Source organism: Gopherus evgoodei, chromosome 6, assembly GCF_007399415.2.
Source record: "Gopherus evgoodei ecotype Sinaloan lineage chromosome 6, rGopEvg1_v1.p, whole genome shotgun sequence".
Taxonomy (NCBI): domain Eukaryota; kingdom Metazoa; phylum Chordata; order Testudines; family Testudinidae; genus Gopherus; species Gopherus evgoodei.
The window spans coordinates 49,050,545-49,068,969 of record NC_044327.1 but is presented as its reverse complement, the minus strand read 5'-3'; the positions used below and the strand labels follow the sequence as shown (position 1 = coordinate 49,068,969).

Genomic DNA, 18,425 nt, shown 5'->3' with positions numbered 1-18,425 from the left:
GCATGGGGAAATGTACGCTGCTGCTGCCTGGTCTGTAAATACGACTTCCGTTTCCAAGACTATGAATTCTTTCATGAGCACTGAATACATTAATGTATTGTGTTAAAAAGTACAATTAAACAAACCAATTTGACTGTAGCCATGTTGGACTGTTTCAAATTTAAAGGAAACTGTGTTTAAAAACAAAGTTAATTGGTGGCAGCCGAGGAGGAAGAAGAAAATTATATCTATGTATATATACACGAGCCTGGTCTACACTAGAGCATTAGGTCAACATAAGACAGCTTACACTGCCCTATTTATGTCAGCGTACACACTGCAGCCTTGCTCCCACTGATGTAAGTGCCCTACTACACCAACATAATTCCACCTCCATGAGAGGCAAAGGGCCTACGTTGGTGTAGTTAGGGCGAAGAAGTGCATTACTTACATCTATTAGCTATCATTCTTGTAAATTTCATGGCTCCCCCTCGCCCCAGAAACAGGGCAGCCATTCTAGGCATCTCAGCCCCCCACTGGGAGCACCCGGTGGGGAGCTCCATGCTCAGAGTCTGGGTTGGTGACAGCCCAGATGCCCCCCCATGCCCCTGGCTCCCCACACTGGGAGCACAGAGCTGAAAAGCCTGGTGCAGCTGCCCCACTCCCAACAGGGAGCCAAGAAGCCCAGTGAGGAGCAGGGAGCCAGGCTACCAGCAGGGATCTGCACACAGAGCAGAGAGCCCTGACACTCAGCCCCCCACACTGCCCCTCTTCAGTCAGTGAGTGCTCCTAGTGAGGATGTGCACCACTGACAGAAGAAGGGCGGTGTGGACATGAACCACCTCAGCAATTACTGTGGTTGACCCAACATAGGTCAACTTAAGTTTAGTGTGAACGTGCCAACATACGCACCCTGACAAAATAAGACTTCTGTTTTAAGCCATAATCCTCACATTAACACCACATCATTTCAAAACTGGTTTACTTTCCAAAGGAATATTAAAAAAAAAAATCTTCAAGATGTGCATGTTTTACACCTCTAGGGAACATCTTTCAAGCAATGAGTTGCTATTGCCAACCTTGTGTTCTTGTGCACTTTCACAGACATCTGTGCTTCTTATTACTACTTGCTCTTTATCCTTCACTTCTTGTTTTAGGACTGCAATGCGTGTTCTTAAGTGATTTAGTAGTTTCTCCTTTTCATGGCACTCTGTGTCAAGAGTTGAATTTTCTCTTTGAAGGGACAGAACTTCTTGTTTTGCCCTCTGATACTCCTATCAAATGAAAATTCAGGAGAAAAATAGAAGAAAAACAATAAGTCTTTACATTAAAGTGTTAGGGAAGAATTTTAGAATGAGTAGCTGAGCAGTTCTCTGAGGACTGGAGAACTGTAGATGAAAAACGAATGAAAAATTATGAGTTTGGTCAGCTCTATCCAAGGAATTAGCCCTTTAGACAGACTCACCTTCATTATATTTCTATTCTTCTCTAGCCAAAATTTTCCTCAGAGGCTATTAGCTTCTCTGCAAATAACTCTGATTCAGTGCAGAGCCTCACAAAATCCTCCTTACACTTTTATGATAACATAGTTCAATTGTAAATGTTTCTGAGGCAAGGACAGTGTTTTCTTGTATGTTTGTACAACACTTAGCATGCTTTAGTGCTAGCCAATTAATACCAATAATTAAACAGTTATACAGATGCAGTAATAATAAAGATGCAAGAATAATTGAATGAGCCTCACTAACTACATGGATTTTGTCTTTGAAAGTGAACACCTGAGTGTCAATGCTTGAAGCAAATTACAGTTACTATAGTTTTGATTTCATTTGTCTCTGGAATTTGTGATCGTATTTTACACAATAATAGAACTCAAAATGGCTAGTAGATTCTTAAGCAAACTTTTACAAAAAGTACCATTTGGCCTTGCCTCAAAAGCAATTTGCAACATCTCTGTGTGAACAAGTGACAACTGTAAAATTCTATTCACAAGACAAGGAAAGACGCAAAATACCACACCAGGAACATACCAATATTGCTACTGTGTAATGGAGACCATTATCATAGAGTAGAGGTCAGAGAAAATTGCACACAAGCAGTTCACAGGGCAGTTTTGTTTGTGTTTTCCTGCTGTTACTATACCTTATTCTCAAAAAAAAAACAATTTTATTCATTAGTCTCCTTTTATTATGGAGTAACTTGTTCATTTTATGGATGTATTGTGTTATGCAAATGGGGCGGGGAGAAGTTCATCTGTACTGATTTCAGAATAATTCTCATCGATCTTGTCAATGCCTTTGGTTAGGCCACCTCCTTCTACACACAAATGTTTGTGAAAATAAATAAAATCTAATCTTCTTACTAACTTCAAACAAAGTCTGTCTGTGGTCAATTAAAATAGAATTGAAGAGGAATAATTGTACATATGGCATGTATAATAACTAAAGAGACAACATCTTGTTCAATTCACTGTAATGGAAGCCTACCACCAGTGCTAATGGTATATAATAAAAGTACTACATAAAATAATTTGATTAAACAGCAGGTAAAAAATGTGGTGCCTCAAACTGTGTCATGTCACTTTAATACTTTTCATTATAATTAGAAGATGATGGTATTATCTATAAATCTGTTACTGTAATAAAGAACAGCAGATTTAGACAGACAATCAAGATTGTACCATGTATGGTTTAGTGATCAAGCATGTTGTAATAAAGATTTGCAATTTAGATTTGAATAGACTATACCTATGCAAAAAATGATTACTGCTGAATAGATTCCAAAATATTTGCCAGGCCTTAAAAGAAAATCCCAATGCCAGCTGTTAAGAAGGTGTTCACACAGGCAAGTTTCTCTCTATTTCTTCCCTATCCATTTCAAATAGAAGTTTCTAGAAACAATGCCAGAGAAATGGAGAAGATAACTCATTTTCCTGCTACTGCCTATAATTCAGACACACGTCAGTCTGACTATCTTGCCTAACAATATGGCTGACCAGGGCACTGCTACATGACAGGTAATACTGCATGCAAACACTGAATTCAGTATTAATTCAGAATTTTGATAGACACTTTACAGAACAAATCCAGTGATTATAAGCTCTTGGGCAGGGATTAAACTAATTTTAAATAGTAGCAGGATAGATTCTATTTAGATTTTTTAAATGTTTTTGCCACGGACTATGAAGCATGAAAGAAGTTTAATAGTTTCCTCCTCCCTCATGTCTTGTTTTTTTGGGGGGGCACCTAAATAGTTTGCCAGGTCGTATCTGAACGTTTTGTTGAGAAGAACTAAAAATTAAACTTTAAGTCAGCTGGAGACCATCTCTTTTAACATCAGGGTACCAGAGATCATGCTCAGGGGAATTCCTTTTACAAAGTTAGCAGTGACACTATCAGGGTCTGCAAGGTCCACAAAACATTAATGACTGTTAATTCCCTTCCACAAAAAAAACACAACACACATTAACTAACTCTTATCTGCCATGCTCACACCTTACTGCACATTAATATGAATGAACTACATAATTTCAGTTTATCAACAATGTAACCACATGTCACTGAAACAACAGGGTTGTCCTTACTTTCAGGATCTTTCACAATGTTCTTGTTCTGTATTACAAGAACACCATGTTTTCTCAAGCTTTTTTGTAAATGTCAGCAAAAGGGCCAGCTGACAGGCCATTGACCAGCTCAACTGACAGAAAGCAGGTTGGGTAGATACATGTGCACTTCAGGAACGATCTCCTCTCTCACATGACAGCATTGCAGCCCTGCTCTACATGAAGCCTTTCATTAACTAACCCTTAAACTCCTCAAACCAACCCTCACCTCATGCAAACTCAGATCCACAGAGTCCAAGGCTCTGGGCGCTGCTTTATTAGGTAAGCCTACAAGCAGCCACTGCAGTTTATTTTCTAGGGTGGAAACCCTGACCCCTCTCTCAATAAACAATTTTTGTCTTCCCTTTGGTACCCCATCCAGGGGCTTTTGTCACTGAAGTATGTGCTCTGGCCCACACAGTTATTACCAAGTTAATAGGCAACATCTTCAGATTTATTATTATTATTGAATGAACACTTCATTCTCACTACCTTTCTCGCTGGCTGGCGAATGCCTCTGAACTATCCATTTATATACAGTAACTCCGTTTAATGTAGTTATGTTTCTGAAAAATTCGATTTTAAGCAAAACGATGTTAAGCGAATCCAATTGCCCCATAAGAATTAATGTAAATGGGGAGAGGGGATTAGGAAATTTTTTTCCACGAGACAAAAAAAAACAAACCCTAAATACACACATACACCTTGTATAAATTTTAAACAATTTAATACTGTACACAGTGATAAAAAAAATAAAAAATAAAAAATTGATGATTGTGAAGCTTGGTCGAGGTGATGAAGTTAGAGGATAGAAAAGGGTGGGATATTTCCCAGGGAATGCCTTACTGCTAAATGATCAACTAGCGTTGGGATGAGCCCTCAAGAGTTAACACATGGTTGTTAATGTAGCCTCACACTCTACAAGGCAGCACGAATGGAGGGAGGGGAGACAGCATGGCAGACAGAGACAGACACACACCCTGTGTATGCGAGGGGGAAGGAGAGAGATGTGCACTGCCCCTTTAAGTACGCCGACACCACTCTAAGTACATTGCCTTTAAAAAGATCAGGAAGTTGAGACAGCAGCTGTGGCCAGCAAGTTCTCTCCATCTTGAGCCCTGTCCTGTCCCCACCCTGCTCTATATGGAGAAGTGGTAAGTGGGGGAGGGGCAGGAGTACGGGGGACATCCTGACATTAGCCCCCTCTCCCCACCCAGCACAGCAAGCAAGAGGCTCCCAGGAGCAGCTCCAGGGCAGAGGGCAGGAGCAACACATGGCAGTGGCGGGGAGAGATAGTTGAACTGCCAGCACTAGTAGCCTGCTGGGCAGCTGCTGCACAGGGAACTTAAGGGAGTGGGGAGCTGATGGAGGGCTCCTGGTCCACCCTGGTTCCAAGCCCCCACCAGCTAGCTCCAACAGGCTGCTTTTCCTGCAAGCAGTAGACAAAGCAGGCGGCTGCCAAACAATGTTATAAGGGAGTATTGCACAACTTTAAACGGAGTATGTCCCCTAACTGATCATCAACATAAACAATGAAACAACATTAATCGGGACAACTTAAGTGAGGAGTAACTGTACACACATGGCAAGCATGACTCCTACAGCATAAGACCCTGTCTTCACCCTTTCATCTCAATCTCTCCCCCATCCTTCAATAAAGGTGTTAGAGACATAGCTTATATGGCAACACAGAAAAAACTTTAAACATTTCTTATATGGGTTTTATCTTGAAAAATGTTTTTCTAAAATATAGGAAGATGAAGATTAGAGAAGACAAGCTGTTTGATTTATAACCCAGTTCCAAAAAAGAAAGATTACTGTCTGATTTACAAGAATGATACTGTCATAAATTGTTCAAGATTAATTTTCATCTTGCTGATTGATGGATAAATGTTGAACTAATTGTTGGAAGAGCCCTAGCAATCAACTGTTTTTATAGAATGTGTGTGTGTGTCAAGTTTTCCATAAACTGGTGACATCCCTAGACTTTCACCTGGGTAAGACTGTCAGCTTCCTCAAGGTTGTCTCATGTACCTGGCTTTTTGATATTTTTCAGGGGTCACAGACTTACAGTGTCTGCAGCATGTAAACCACTGAATATTTTTTAAATTGCTAATTTAAAATGGGACTTTTCACAAAACTGATGCTAAACTAAGGATGATGTGTTGTAGAAGTGTCAGTCCCAGGATATGAGAGAGACAAGATGGGCAAGGTAATTTTTTTTTCTGGGACCAATTTCTGCTGGTAAGAGAGATAAACTTTCCAGTTTATATAGAGTTCTTCTTCTTCTTGTCACCTGAAGGAGGGAGGAAAAGATTAGCCAGCACATAAGAACTGAAATTTTAAGAAGAAACCTTTATAACTGGCACTGATGTTGTGTTTCAAACATTAGATAATAATTTGTTTTCTGTATTAAGACATTTAACCAACTCCAAATTACAGATTTGATTGACTTTGTTTAATAAATCCAACTAAAAGAATTTTATCAAACAGACAGCCACATTCCTAGGGTCCTCTTTAGAATTTATAAGAGCTGATTATTTTGGTATTAAATTTGATGATCTAACTCAAATTCAATAGTACTACTAAAGATTTTGATATGACTTATTTTTAGTTGAATAGTATTAAGACTATATTAGCTTTGGTGATATATTCTCTTGATTTGATTTTAATTTATATAAAAACAAACAAACAGTCACATGCCTTCAATAAGCATTGTGGGTCCAGAACCTTTGAGGACCTAGGTCAACCTAAAAGCCTCTCCCACTCATTAGCCTTTGGTTCCCACAAATGCGTCATCTCCCTCCCTCCTTAATTAAGAGCAATCTCTTCCTTAAATTAAAGTTGTATTTAATATGTGAGGTTAGATGAAGCAATAGCACAGAAAGAGGAGCAAATGTTTAGGCAAATAGCTTTGATATAGGGATGGGGCATTCTGAGGGCAATAGCCAGTTACCATGCAGGGGTTTGTTTCTGAATAACCTTACAGCAATTATCCAGCTATACAGTGCTTATGCAAATAGATTTTCCTGAGCCAGAGTGCAAGGATTTGTAAAATAGAAATAAACATACAATTATGGTCAATAATTACACAGCAGCTACATGTTTGAGTTGGAGGAAACATTTCAGTACAGACTGTATTTAGAGTCAGAACTGCTTATGCAGCAATTTTACATGCTTTATTTATTCTCCCCACCTCCTTATACACACAAAGGGTCTTGTAGAGCTCCCAGAACTACTCTGGAGCAAGCTTTAACAATATGTTAAGGTTGGGATATCCCATCCTAAGTATATCAAAATAAGGGGCCAGATCCTTAGCTGGTGTGAACTGGCAGAGCTCCAACGACTAAAGCGAAGCTATGCCGATTTACATCAGCTAAATATCCGACACAAAAAAAAGACTTAAATTTACTAGTATTCATTAGATGAATTGATTTTTAAGAGGCAAAAAATGTTACCAGTAACACAAAACTTTTAGTTCCGCAATAAGCATACTATTTATTACACTAGCTTTACTATACCTCTTCAAGTCCTGCAAATTTGGATTTCAGCTCCCTTACAGAAGATTCAGACTTGTATTTTTTCTCTGTGAGATCCTTATTAATAGTTTCAAATTCAGATACTCTGGTTTCTAAGTGACGCACTTTTCTGTTGAAAGTTGCTTCCATCTCTTTCTTTTGCTGTTCATGCTGAAGCTGGTACTGTGCTTGAACCTTAAGCAGGAAGACAAGGATGTTAATCATGCATATATACAGCACATAGACAAACATCTGAGTTTACACACAGATATAATAATTTAAAATTCAATTAAATACAGTTAAAGAAAAAAAGCACACTAGGCTCACAAGAGATACAGACAATATTAAAACTCTACATTTACACATTCCCCCTTCACTGTAGAATTCAGGGAGTCTCTTTTTTAGAAGAAGCTATTAGATAAGGGACTATTTACTTCAACAGATTGCCAAGAAGTACTCTTGCATATCTATGCTATAGATATGAAGTATTCAATCTACAGGTTATTCTGGTGCTGCTCTACCTGAGCCAGATGCCTATATTTCTTCTTACCCGTAGCACTTTCTCCTTTTCTGCTGTGATTTCTTGGGAGTACTTGTTAGTCAATGAAGTGATCTGCGATGTCCATTCATTTTGCAGTTTATCCAGTTCCTTACTTTTTTCTGCCAAAGCCTGAAAATATTACATGCTGATTTCTGTTTGCATAGCAGTTACATTTTTTTTTAAAGTCAATTTGGTATAGATTTAGCACCACACTTTCAGGATTTGGTTTGGTTTTTTAAAAATAAAAGGCTGCTTCCTACCTGCTGTGTTACTGTTAGTCTTTTCGAAAGTCCCTTGTCTGATCTGTGTAGCTTATCTTCCAACATAATGTTTTCCATCTAGTAAAAGACACCAAACCCCACAAACTATATTATAAATAATTAAGCAGCCCAGGCTAAAATTACAGATTTTTCCTTTATAATAAGAACCTTTACCAATATGTAAAATGATACTGATAGTAATAATATGGGTGACAGTATAATATAATTAGGAGGTCTCCTTCCAAACCACTAGCAAAATTAAAAAAAGTTATAATTCATTACACTTTCTACACAGCAAATATTGTAAGTAATATGTCAGTAAGTTATATGATTGAGGAAGCAGGAATGGAGGAAAGAAGTTTGCTCACAATATTGTAATGTATTTGGTTTTAAAAGGAAGATCTCTAAAGCACTTAAATATTTTTTATTTTCCATGCAAATTTGCTGGTCTTGTGTATTTATTTCTCTGTTTCTTCTAGAAACAGAAGACTTTTGCCTAACTTCAAACCCACTTGTTCATCACAGTTTGAAACCTAGACTCAGCTGTTATTGGAGTCACACTCCACTTAAAGAGATTTTAAAATAGCAGATGGGTGCGGGGAAATATCCTTATGAAGCAAACAGCATATACTCCATCTGCCAGGGACCTACTTGTGCCAGCCTAGATTTAGAGAGGAGGGAATTCTTTCCCATAGCACAAACTTCCCTTTAGATACAAAATTATCCTCACTGGGAGTTGAGGGAGATTCATTAGTTTAAAATCCAGGAAGGAGTTTTGAACTAATTATAGGTTTAACATATTCAGCATCTCTAATTCTTCCCTCTCATAGTATAGTTTTCAAACCACTGCAGTCTAGTTATACCAGGCAGGCCCATTAAATGGAAACTTTCTAATGTTATCGCTTATTATTTTCAAGCATAAATATACAAGATAAAAACTTGTATTTATACACACACACACACACACACACCCCTCTCTACCCTGATATAATGCGGTCCTCGGGAGACAAAAAAAGTCTCACTGTGTTATAGGTGAGATCACGTTATATCTAACTTGCTTTGCCCCCACTTCCTTGTTCCTTGACCACCCCCTCCAGAGACCCTCAACCCTAATCACGCCCAGGACCCCACCCCCTACCTGCTCCAACCCCTATCCACTCACCTGCCCCTGACAGGCACTCACCGGCGGCAGCAGGAAGCGGAGCAGCCCAGCCCCAACCCACTCCACTCCACTCCACCACTTCTCAGCTGCGGTGCTCCACTTCCCACTGCCGGTGAGTGCAGGGAGGTTGGGGAAAAGATGCCCCCCCACACTCACCTGCAGTGGGAAGCGGAGCGACGCGGCCCCAGCATGCTCCGCTTTCCTTGCCCTGGCCCCAGCTGTGTCACCTGCAGCAGGAAGCTGAGCACCATGGCTGGGAGGTGGCGGAATGGAGCGAGCTAGGGCTGAGTCGCTCTGCTTCCCGCCACAGGTGAGTGTGGAGGGCATCCTTTCCCCCCCCCCAACCTCCCCGCACTCACCGGCGGTGGGAAGTGGAGCAGCCCAGCCCCAGCCAGCTCCACTCTGCCAGCTCCCAGCCACGGCACTCCACTTCCCGCCGGGCAGGCGAGTGCAGGAACTTTCCCCCGTCATCCCCCAGCAAAATGGCTGGGGCCGAGGCAAGGAAAGTGGAATGGGATGGGGCTGCGTCACTCTGCCTCCCACCACAGGTGAGTGCGGAGAGGTTGGGAAAAGGACGCTCCCCATACTCACCTGTGGCAGGAAGCAGAGTGCTGCGGCTGGGAGCTGGTGGAGTGGAGCGGGCTGGGGCCAGGCTGCTCTGCTTCTGCCACTGCTGGTGAGTACGGGGTGGGGATTCCTTCCCCCACACCCCTTCTCCTGAAGGACATGGCTGGGGCTGGGGCTGGGCTGAGGAAAGCAGAACAGGCTGCTTCCAGCTCCCCCGCTAGTCTCCCAGGCCACTCTGGGGCTGCAGGGCCCCCAAAAGTGCCCTCCCCCAGCTCCTGCCCCCTGGATCTTGGGGTGGGGAGGAAAGAGCCCCTGACTGCCCCCAAGACTTTCTGCCCCTTATTGAGCCCCTTGGCCCTGGCCTGGCCCAGCACCCTTAACACGCTGCTCAGAGCAGTGTCAGAGCTTTACCGCCTTGGATGAGAACCTGCCTTATAATCAAGTCACGTTATGTTGGGGTAGAGATGTACATCTAAGACACTGGGCCCAATTTTCATCTAATGTAAACTGGTAAAAGGCACCTCTCTTGAAGTCACTTGAGTTAGCCTCAGAGGGGTAGCCATGTTAGTCTGGATCTGTAAAAAGCAACAAAGAGTCCTGTGGCACCTTTAAGACTAAGGGCTTGTCTACATCAGAAAGTTGCAGCGCTGGTGAGGGAGTTACAGCGCTGCAACTTTGAAGGTGTACACATCTGCAGGGCATCACCAGCGCTGCAACTCCCTGTTTGCAGCGCTGGCCGTACTCCCGTTTTGTCTCGGGTGTAGAGGATCCAGCGCTGGTGATCCAGCACTGGTAATCCAATGTAAACACTTACCAGCGCTTTTCTTGACCTCCGTGGAAGAAGGAAGCCTCTGGTAATCAAGCTGATCTCCTTTCCCGGTTTGCTCTCTCGTTCCCGGAACCCCGAGCAAGCAGGTCTCCTTCCCTGCGGTTTGCTGGGTGGCTCCGGGAACGCGAGAGCAAACCGCGGCGAAGCTGGTCTCCTTCCCCGGTTTGCTCTCTCGGTCCCGGAACCCCGAGCAAGCAGGTCTCCTTCCCTGCGGTTTGCTGGGTGGCTCCGGGAACGGGAGAGCAAACCGCGGCGAAGCTGGTCTCCTTCCCCGGTTTGCTCTCTCGGTCCCGGAACCCCGAGCAAGCAGGTCTCCTTCCCTGCTGTTTGCTGGGTGGCTCCGGGAACGGGAGAGCAAACCGTGGCGAAGCTGGTCTCCTTCCCCGGTTTGCTCTCTCGGTCCCGGAACCCCGAGCAAGCAGGTCTCCTTCCCTGCTGTTTCCTGGGTGGCTCCGGGAACGGGAGAGCAAACCGCGGCGAAGCTGGTCTCCTTCCCCGGTTTGCTCTCTCGGTCCCGGAACCCCGAGCAAGCAGGTCTCCTTCCCTGCGGTTTGCTGGGTGGCTCCGGGAACGCGAGAGCAAACCGTGGCGAAGCTGGTCGCCTTTCCCGGTTTGCTCTCGCGTTCCCGGAACCCCCCTTGAAGCCGCCCAACAAGCTGCAGTGTGGCCACATCTAATACCACTTGCAGCGCTGGTTGCTGTAAGTGTGGCCACTCTGCAGCGCTGGCCCTATACAGCTGTACTAATACAGCTGTAACAACCAGCGCTGCAAAATTTTAGATGTAGACATGGCCTAACTGATATATTGGAGGTTAAGCTTTCGTGGGTGAATATCCACTTGCATCTGACGAAGTGGGTATTCACCCACGAAAGCTTAAGCTCCAATATATCAGTTAGTCTTAAAGGTGCCACAGGACTCTTTGTCGAGTTAGCCTGATTCTCATCTTGGGTGTTACTGCTTATACATATGGTACATGCATACAACACCAGCTTAGCAATAAGAGATAGCCAATGTACTAATCATATGCTTTAAATATCCTTCTAATTTGGTGCTTGATCTTGGAATTGGATTTGCATGTGTGGACCACTACCCCCCCCGGGAAACCCATTCAAGTCAATGGGGCTCTACATGGAAGGATGGACCTTCATGGATCATACCAAGTTCAAGGCTTATCTTGTTCTATCTGATCTATTAAGGTTTTAATTGATAGTATTTGTGTTATTTCTTAATAAAAGAAAGACTTAAAACTAACCTTTAAATTTTTAATGCAGATGGCAAGATATTTCTTGATGTCACTGTCACTTCCTGCCAAAAGCTTTAGAGACAAGTGAGTGAGATGTTTGAATGGATTTGTTTCTACTACATTTAAATATGCAGGCATGCAATCCAATGCTGGGGAAGATGTTACAAGTTGAATTAAAAACCTATAAACATATCAACAAAAGGCAAGTGTTAAAAACAGTCTCTTGAATCAAAAAGGTTACAGCCCTTTAAATTTCACTGACTCCCTGGGCTTCTCCCACTATTATTTTATAGAAACACTGAGACATCTGTGAATTCAACCAAGACCCTCCTCTTGACCAGCTCTCAACAGGGTGGCCATCAGAATGGACAGTCACATCAATTCGGAAAATTGTTTTGAACAACAATGTTGACTGTCTAGACAGGTAGCTAAATTGTGTTCAAACCTGGTATTGAGAGCCATTTTTAAACTGTGTTTTCAAATGAATTTTAGATCCAGCTTTCTCCAGTACAGACAGGCCCTAGACGTGCTGCACTAGTCAAGGAGCAAGAAGTAAAAAGTTGATCTACATGAGAAAAACTAAACTAGAGCAGTGCTTCTCAAAGTCTGGCCGCCGCTTGTTCAGGGAAAGCCCTTGGCGGTCCGGACCAGTTTGTTTACCTGCCACGTCTGCAGGTTCAGCCGATCATGGCTCACATTGGCCATGGTTCGCTGCTCCGGGCCAAAGGGGGCTGTGGGAAGCGGTGTGGGCCAAGGGATGTGCTGGTCACCCTTCCTGCAGCCTCCATTGGCCTGAAGCAGTGAACTGCGGTCACTGGGAGCCGCGATCAACCAAACCAGCGGACGTGGCAGGTAAACGAATCAGCCCGGACTACCAGGGGCTTTCCCTGAACAAGCGACGGACCTGCTTTGAGAAGCACTGGACTAGAGGGAAAAAAAATTTTTCCCTAAACTGAATTAGCTTACATGATATGATGGACCACTGCACATCCTGCATACACAGTTTAACACAATAATAATAGTGCTGGGTACAATGTTGTAGCCCCTCAGGATTTGTCTTCACTAGAAAAAAAAGATGTATTGTGTGTTTACTAACATATGGTAACAAGGTAAAATTCTAGTAAAAAGACAAGACAATTATAGTTTTAATATATGCTAGCAGGTCAAGGTAAACCCTAGGTTCTCCCTTTAAGTTTACCTCAACCTGCTAACACAAATGAAGACTAAAAACCTTTAGGCCTCATCTACACCACAGTTCTTTTTTACAGTTAACTCAAGGGAGCTAGTATCAGAGGGGTGGCCGTGTTAGTCTGGATCTGTAAAAGCAGCAAAGAGTCCCGTGGCACCTTATAGACTAACAGACGTTTTGGAGCATGAGCTTTCATGGGCGAATACCCACTTCGTCAGATGCATGTCTGGGAGCTAATGCATTTGAAAAGGCTAGGATAGATATTCCCCAAACATCTGTTCCAAGATACAATGCACAAGGGCAGCATGAAAGATGGCACTCAGGGTATGTCTGCACTCCAATTGGGAAATGTGATTACAGCATTAAAGTTAGCTCAAGTAACAATAGCAGTGAAACAGCAACCCAGAGTACTTGAGTACTCACCTATGAACATGGGCAGGCAGGACTAGCTCATGCATCTGCCTGTGCTGCCACACCTTCACTGCTTTGATGCTATAATCACACCTCCTGATTGCAGTGGAGACATACCCATAGATGCTTATGCACAAAGCTGAGAACAGGTAATCACACAAACTGAGACAAGCTCAGATAATAAGTAAGAGAGGGCAGAGTTATGTAGAACTTTGAAGATGGTAACAAGATGCTTTAAATCTGATTCAATAGTAAATGAGGAGAAACTGGATGGGTTGAAAGTGGGCAGTAACGTCATCAAAACAAGAGGCAATGAAAATGGCTTTAGCTGCAATATCTTGCAGGGTGCAGACAAGGATGATGTGGATTTCAGGGAGACCAGAGAGGAAGCTGTTGCAGTAGGCAAAGTGACATACAGTGAGGGCCTGAATGAGAGATTTGTTTGAGGATGGAAAGAGAAATCTTGGAAAAGCTGAGGAAGAGGTGGCAAGATTTAGATATGCCCTGGACATGAGGCGATGGAGGAACCAAGTCAACATCCACATTGCAGTCTTGAGTGAAGGGAGAATGGTGCTGTTGATAAGGAAAGAGAATTTTAGTTCTTAAATTACCAGGAGGACAGCAAAGTGGTCTTTCTCTACTATTTTTTCTTAGCAGAGTTAAGGAACTTTGCAAATACAAAACCACATGAACAGCTCCCCTGGCTACCTCTATCTCTGGCAATTGTACAGGCATTACTCATCATCACCACAATATCCAAGCACCCATACAACCTACTGTGAGGGTTGCAGTGAAATGCTCCCTCAGGTAAGAATTTCCATTTATTGAATGCCCCTTTCTAATCCAAATTCTATCAAAATAATGAAACTGCCCTTACCGAGGCACTTGTTTTCCTTGTTCCAAAATGCACTGTTCTAACAAATCAATGAATTTCTGGGGAAAAGCTGAAAAATCTACAAGCAGTCCTTGTTGGCTCTTTAAACTGTAAAGGAAACAGAAGGATGGCAATGGTAAAGGAAAACAGTCAAGGGAAAACCATCTTTATTCTGAAATATCGTCAGTCTAGAAAACAAATTAGCTTTTCTAAATGGGATCTGGGTAGTAGTTCTATATTATTCAAACAACAATTAGGTTTTGTCATTAGCAGTTTCCCTTAGTTGGGCAGTTTTTCCTCTGTACTCTCTTATTAGGCGGTTTCAGTTTCTTCCCTCCTATTAAAATAGGATCTGGGTAGTAAATGAGACAGCTATATCTTTGAGAACACACACAAAGATAGTTATTACAAAAAAGTTTGAGAAAAGGATCTTATTTCTTTTTTAATACCAACTCCCGCCCTTATGTAAAAAGCCACCAGACACTGACTTTACTAAAGACAGCAATACTATATGCACCATAACTTCAGACATTACATGTTCATAAAAATAATTTTAACAGCATAAAACAGAACTTTCAAAAGAACCAAATTCATTCTATTAGGCAGCATATCTAACAATGACAACTTTTTACTATGTTAACATTACATTACACATACATTACAGAAGTTTTACATTATTAATGCAATACTTTAAAGAAGGATCATCATCTCATTTCCTACACTTATACTCCTCTACGATATAAAGAAATCTTTCAGAATAGAATCTGCTTCTGAACTCAAATGCTGACACCTACATCAGTAAGTACATTATATTAAAATGACAACATAATGAAGCTGGTATGTAAACTGCAAAGAGTATATAGTAACAGTAAAATTAAGTAAGAAACATAGAATATTGTACATATTTGTTCTTCAAACAATGTTCACAATGATAGCAAGTTCCATTGTTTCCTGGATAAAAGCAGCAAGATAGCAATTACCTCTGAAAATCTTCTTCTCCTATAGCAACAGAATACAAGAATAATGGATCTGCATCATCTGTAATACGCACAGTAAGTTCCTGTCAAAGTTAGGGTAGAATTATATTAACATTATTTGTTGAACATTAACAGCATGCTGCTTGGCACCATAAAGTATACAGGAGACACGACACACATAAAAAGTTCACATTTACAAAAAAGACAAATAAACTACAATTAAGATACAAAGTACAAGGTGACTAAAGAGGTGCTTTTATCACACCTTTGGTTCAGACTTTTTTCATTTTGGTAAATAATAGATTATTAGTGGTGACTCACATTGACAAGCATAGTCAAGTTTATCTACAATGTGCATTTTAAATCATCAGAATAATATTTTGTATGATCTCTAAACACATCACGGTACATTTAAACACAAGATTATATGGTTATACAGAGATTTACAAAAAATGTTTCATAGCACCTTATAGAATCTTAAGCAATGTAAAAAGCAAAAAAGTCTGTGTCACTGCATCAAGGCAGTTTACATTCTGTTTTAGCACACAAGAGATAGCAGATGTACAAAAGATGATTTTTTGATACAGAGCATACCTTCTTATGGATAGGACTTGATGACATACAAGTTTCAACAGTTAGCCTTACATCAGCCCTCCTGCAACATAAATAGAGACTCTCACACTCAAAAGACATTTCATCAAAAAGGTATAGATTAACATTTGAACTCATGCTTTCTACAAACTTATTGTTACATGGTGTTAAAAAAAATTGGTACTACAGTTCTATTCCTGCTATGAATAAAATTTTGTATGGCTAGACAAATTTATAAACATTTGAGTGAAGTTGCAAATGCCTAACCAGTCAATAGGTTCAGTAATCAAAACACCTACTCAATATTTAATGAAGACTGACGTCTCTCAGTGCATAAAGTTAAGCACATGCAATGAGTCTTTTCAGAATTGTTGCCCTATTTTGTACCATAGTTACCAGCACAACTTAATCCTCTGTATTATTTCTACCTACAAACACTCTTTCAGAGCTAATACTTTTAGATTTCCATGTATTGCAATATTAACCGTTTCCTGTTTTCATTTTGGGTGTTTAATACTGCCTATTGTTGTAGTCATGTGTCCATGGACTGAAGAGATTCTTCAACCATTACAACTTTTTTCTTAAGTTCAGAAATAAATGGAAGAAAGTTTCAACTTTTTATCAATACTTTCTTCTAATGATTTAGTAGGCTATAAAACTGCTTGGAATGAACTCTCAGAAGTTACGTTTTATTTAATTAAAAAAATCCTCCTTAGCACTGAATATTCACACTGTCAGAGGAATGGGGAGCCTCTACAGGAAAGCATCTGCGCATTATCCAACCACCAGAAACAGCAGTGACAAATCTCTAGCAGACAGGACCTTAAATTCACCAGGCCTCTCCATACTGTGGTTACCTCTCCTTGAAAGACATGGAGAATGCTAAACCAAGAATAAAAACTACAGCACTAACTAGATCCTCTATTTTCAGTACTGAGAGCCAAATTTTCAGAAGAGCTCAGCACCTACTCAGGGGTCAGCTCCCATTTAGGCACCTAAATATGTGCTAGAGTTTCAAAACAACTCAGCATCAAATGTGGTGATAACTTCTGAAAATCTGGCCAGTTATTTTGATGCCTAAATGGGAGCTGAACTCTTCTGAAAAATGCCATCTTAGCAATCAGTCTACCCTAAATTAAAGCATTAAAAGCTAAAGTAAAATATTTTCCCTGTCTCAACTGTGTTGCATCACTCCCATAAAATGTTCTCAATAATTCAATGGGATACTGGCAATTAGACGCCAAGAGTGCAAGATTTGAAAGGCTGCAGACTGGCGACATCAATGGGGTCACCATGATAGATATCTTAATCCAAGTCAGATAGCCCTACAGGAGCAAATACAGTAAGTACAAAGGGATGCAAGGCAAGACTGAACAGTTTCTTAATTATTTTTAATAAAAGTTTTAAAGAAAAATTATGGAACTGTTGCAACAGGAAATTGTTTATTCTCCAATTATATAAATTTATTACATCCTACAGAAAATTACACTATGGTAATTAGCATCTTGTGGTCCCCTGCCTTGCTAAAACTGCACCATAAATTCCTCAAAGCTGCATATACAGATGGTTAAATTTCAGAACTAACAGTCTCAGCTTTGAACTTAAGTCAAAATGTTCCAGTTATCCTGTGGAAGCAAAGCCTCAAGAATTCTTCCATTTCTTTAGACAAGGTAGTTCTAACTGTTAGACAACATCATATTTCTCAGAAAGGTTTAAAAGCATTCTAAGTTGTATAAATATGTTGTATTTTACAGAATGTTTTGTATTCATGCTACCCTTTATTGTAGAAACTTATTAGCAAGTAAACTGTATGTAATCTCTGTTTGCGTATGCAGAATCTGTCAGAAGTATTGTCAAAAATAAACAGTGTGCTAGAAGCAGCTTATCATCTTCCAGGGATAATTGTTACAGAGGTCTGTGTGAACTTCAAAATATGTAGAAAATTAGATAAGAAAAGGGATGAAAGGTTTGCGGTAATACTGTAAAATCACTCTCTATTGTAAACAAGCGAGGTACAAATATAGACAAAACTGAGTTAATAGTTTTGGAACAGTGAAGATGTAAACTGCATGCATTAACAGATGTGTTGTAAACAAGCCACGAGAAGTCATTCTTCCGCTTTACTCTGCGCTGGTTAGGCCTCAACTGGAGTATTGTGTCCAGTTCTGGGCACCGCATTTCAAGAAAGATGTGGAGAAATTGGAGAGGGTCCAGAGAAGAGCAACAAGAATGATTAAAGGTCTTGAGAACATGACCTATGAAGGAAGGCTGAAGGAATTGGGTTTGTTTAGTTTGGAAAAGAGAAGACTGAGAGGGGACCTGATAGCAGTTTTCAGGTATCTAAAAGGGTGTCATCAGGAGGAGGGAGAAAACTTGTTCACCTTAGCCTCCAATGATAGAACAAGAAGCAATGGGCTTAAACTGCAGCAAGGGAAATTTAGGTTGGACATTAGGAAAAAGTTCCTAACTGTCAGGGTAGTTAAACACTGGAATTAATTGCCTAGGGAGGTTGTGGAATCTCCATCTCTGGAGATATTTAAGAGTAGGTTAGATAAATGTCTATTAGGGATGGTCTAGACAGTATTTGGTCCTGCCATGAGGGCAGGGGACTGGACTCGATGACCTCTCAAGGTCCCTTCTAGTCCTAGAGTCTATGAGTCTATGCCTGTTCTCAGATTGAGT

The 18,425-nt window shown here is 41.1% G+C and overlaps 1 protein-coding gene across 7 annotated transcripts in view; it reads right to left on the bottom strand.

The window, feature by feature from the left end:
* The window catches only part of LOC115653968 (spindle assembly abnormal protein 6 homolog), a 42,166-nt gene that overhangs the window by 15,749 nt on the left and 7,992 nt on the right, over positions 1–18,425 (bottom strand). For all 7 annotated transcript variants that reach the window (XR_004001051.1, XR_004001052.1, XM_030567837.1 and 4 more), the window contains exons 2-9: positions 15,747–15,807; positions 15,156–15,235; positions 14,179–14,283; positions 11,711–11,882; positions 7,900–7,977; positions 7,649–7,768; positions 7,102–7,293; positions 1,059–1,253 (exon numbers count right to left, since the gene is read on the bottom strand). Coding sequence is in view for 5 of the 7 variants with exons in the window: in XM_030567835.1 (XP_030423695.1) it covers positions 1,059–1,253; positions 7,102–7,293; positions 7,649–7,768; positions 7,900–7,977; positions 11,711–11,882; positions 14,179–14,283; positions 15,156–15,235; positions 15,747–15,807 (1,003 nt within the window). In the remaining 2 variants the exon portion in view is untranslated. The remainder of the gene's footprint in view (positions 1–1,058; positions 1,254–7,101; positions 7,294–7,648; positions 7,769–7,899; positions 7,978–11,710; positions 11,883–14,178; positions 14,284–15,155; positions 15,236–15,746; positions 15,808–18,425) is intronic.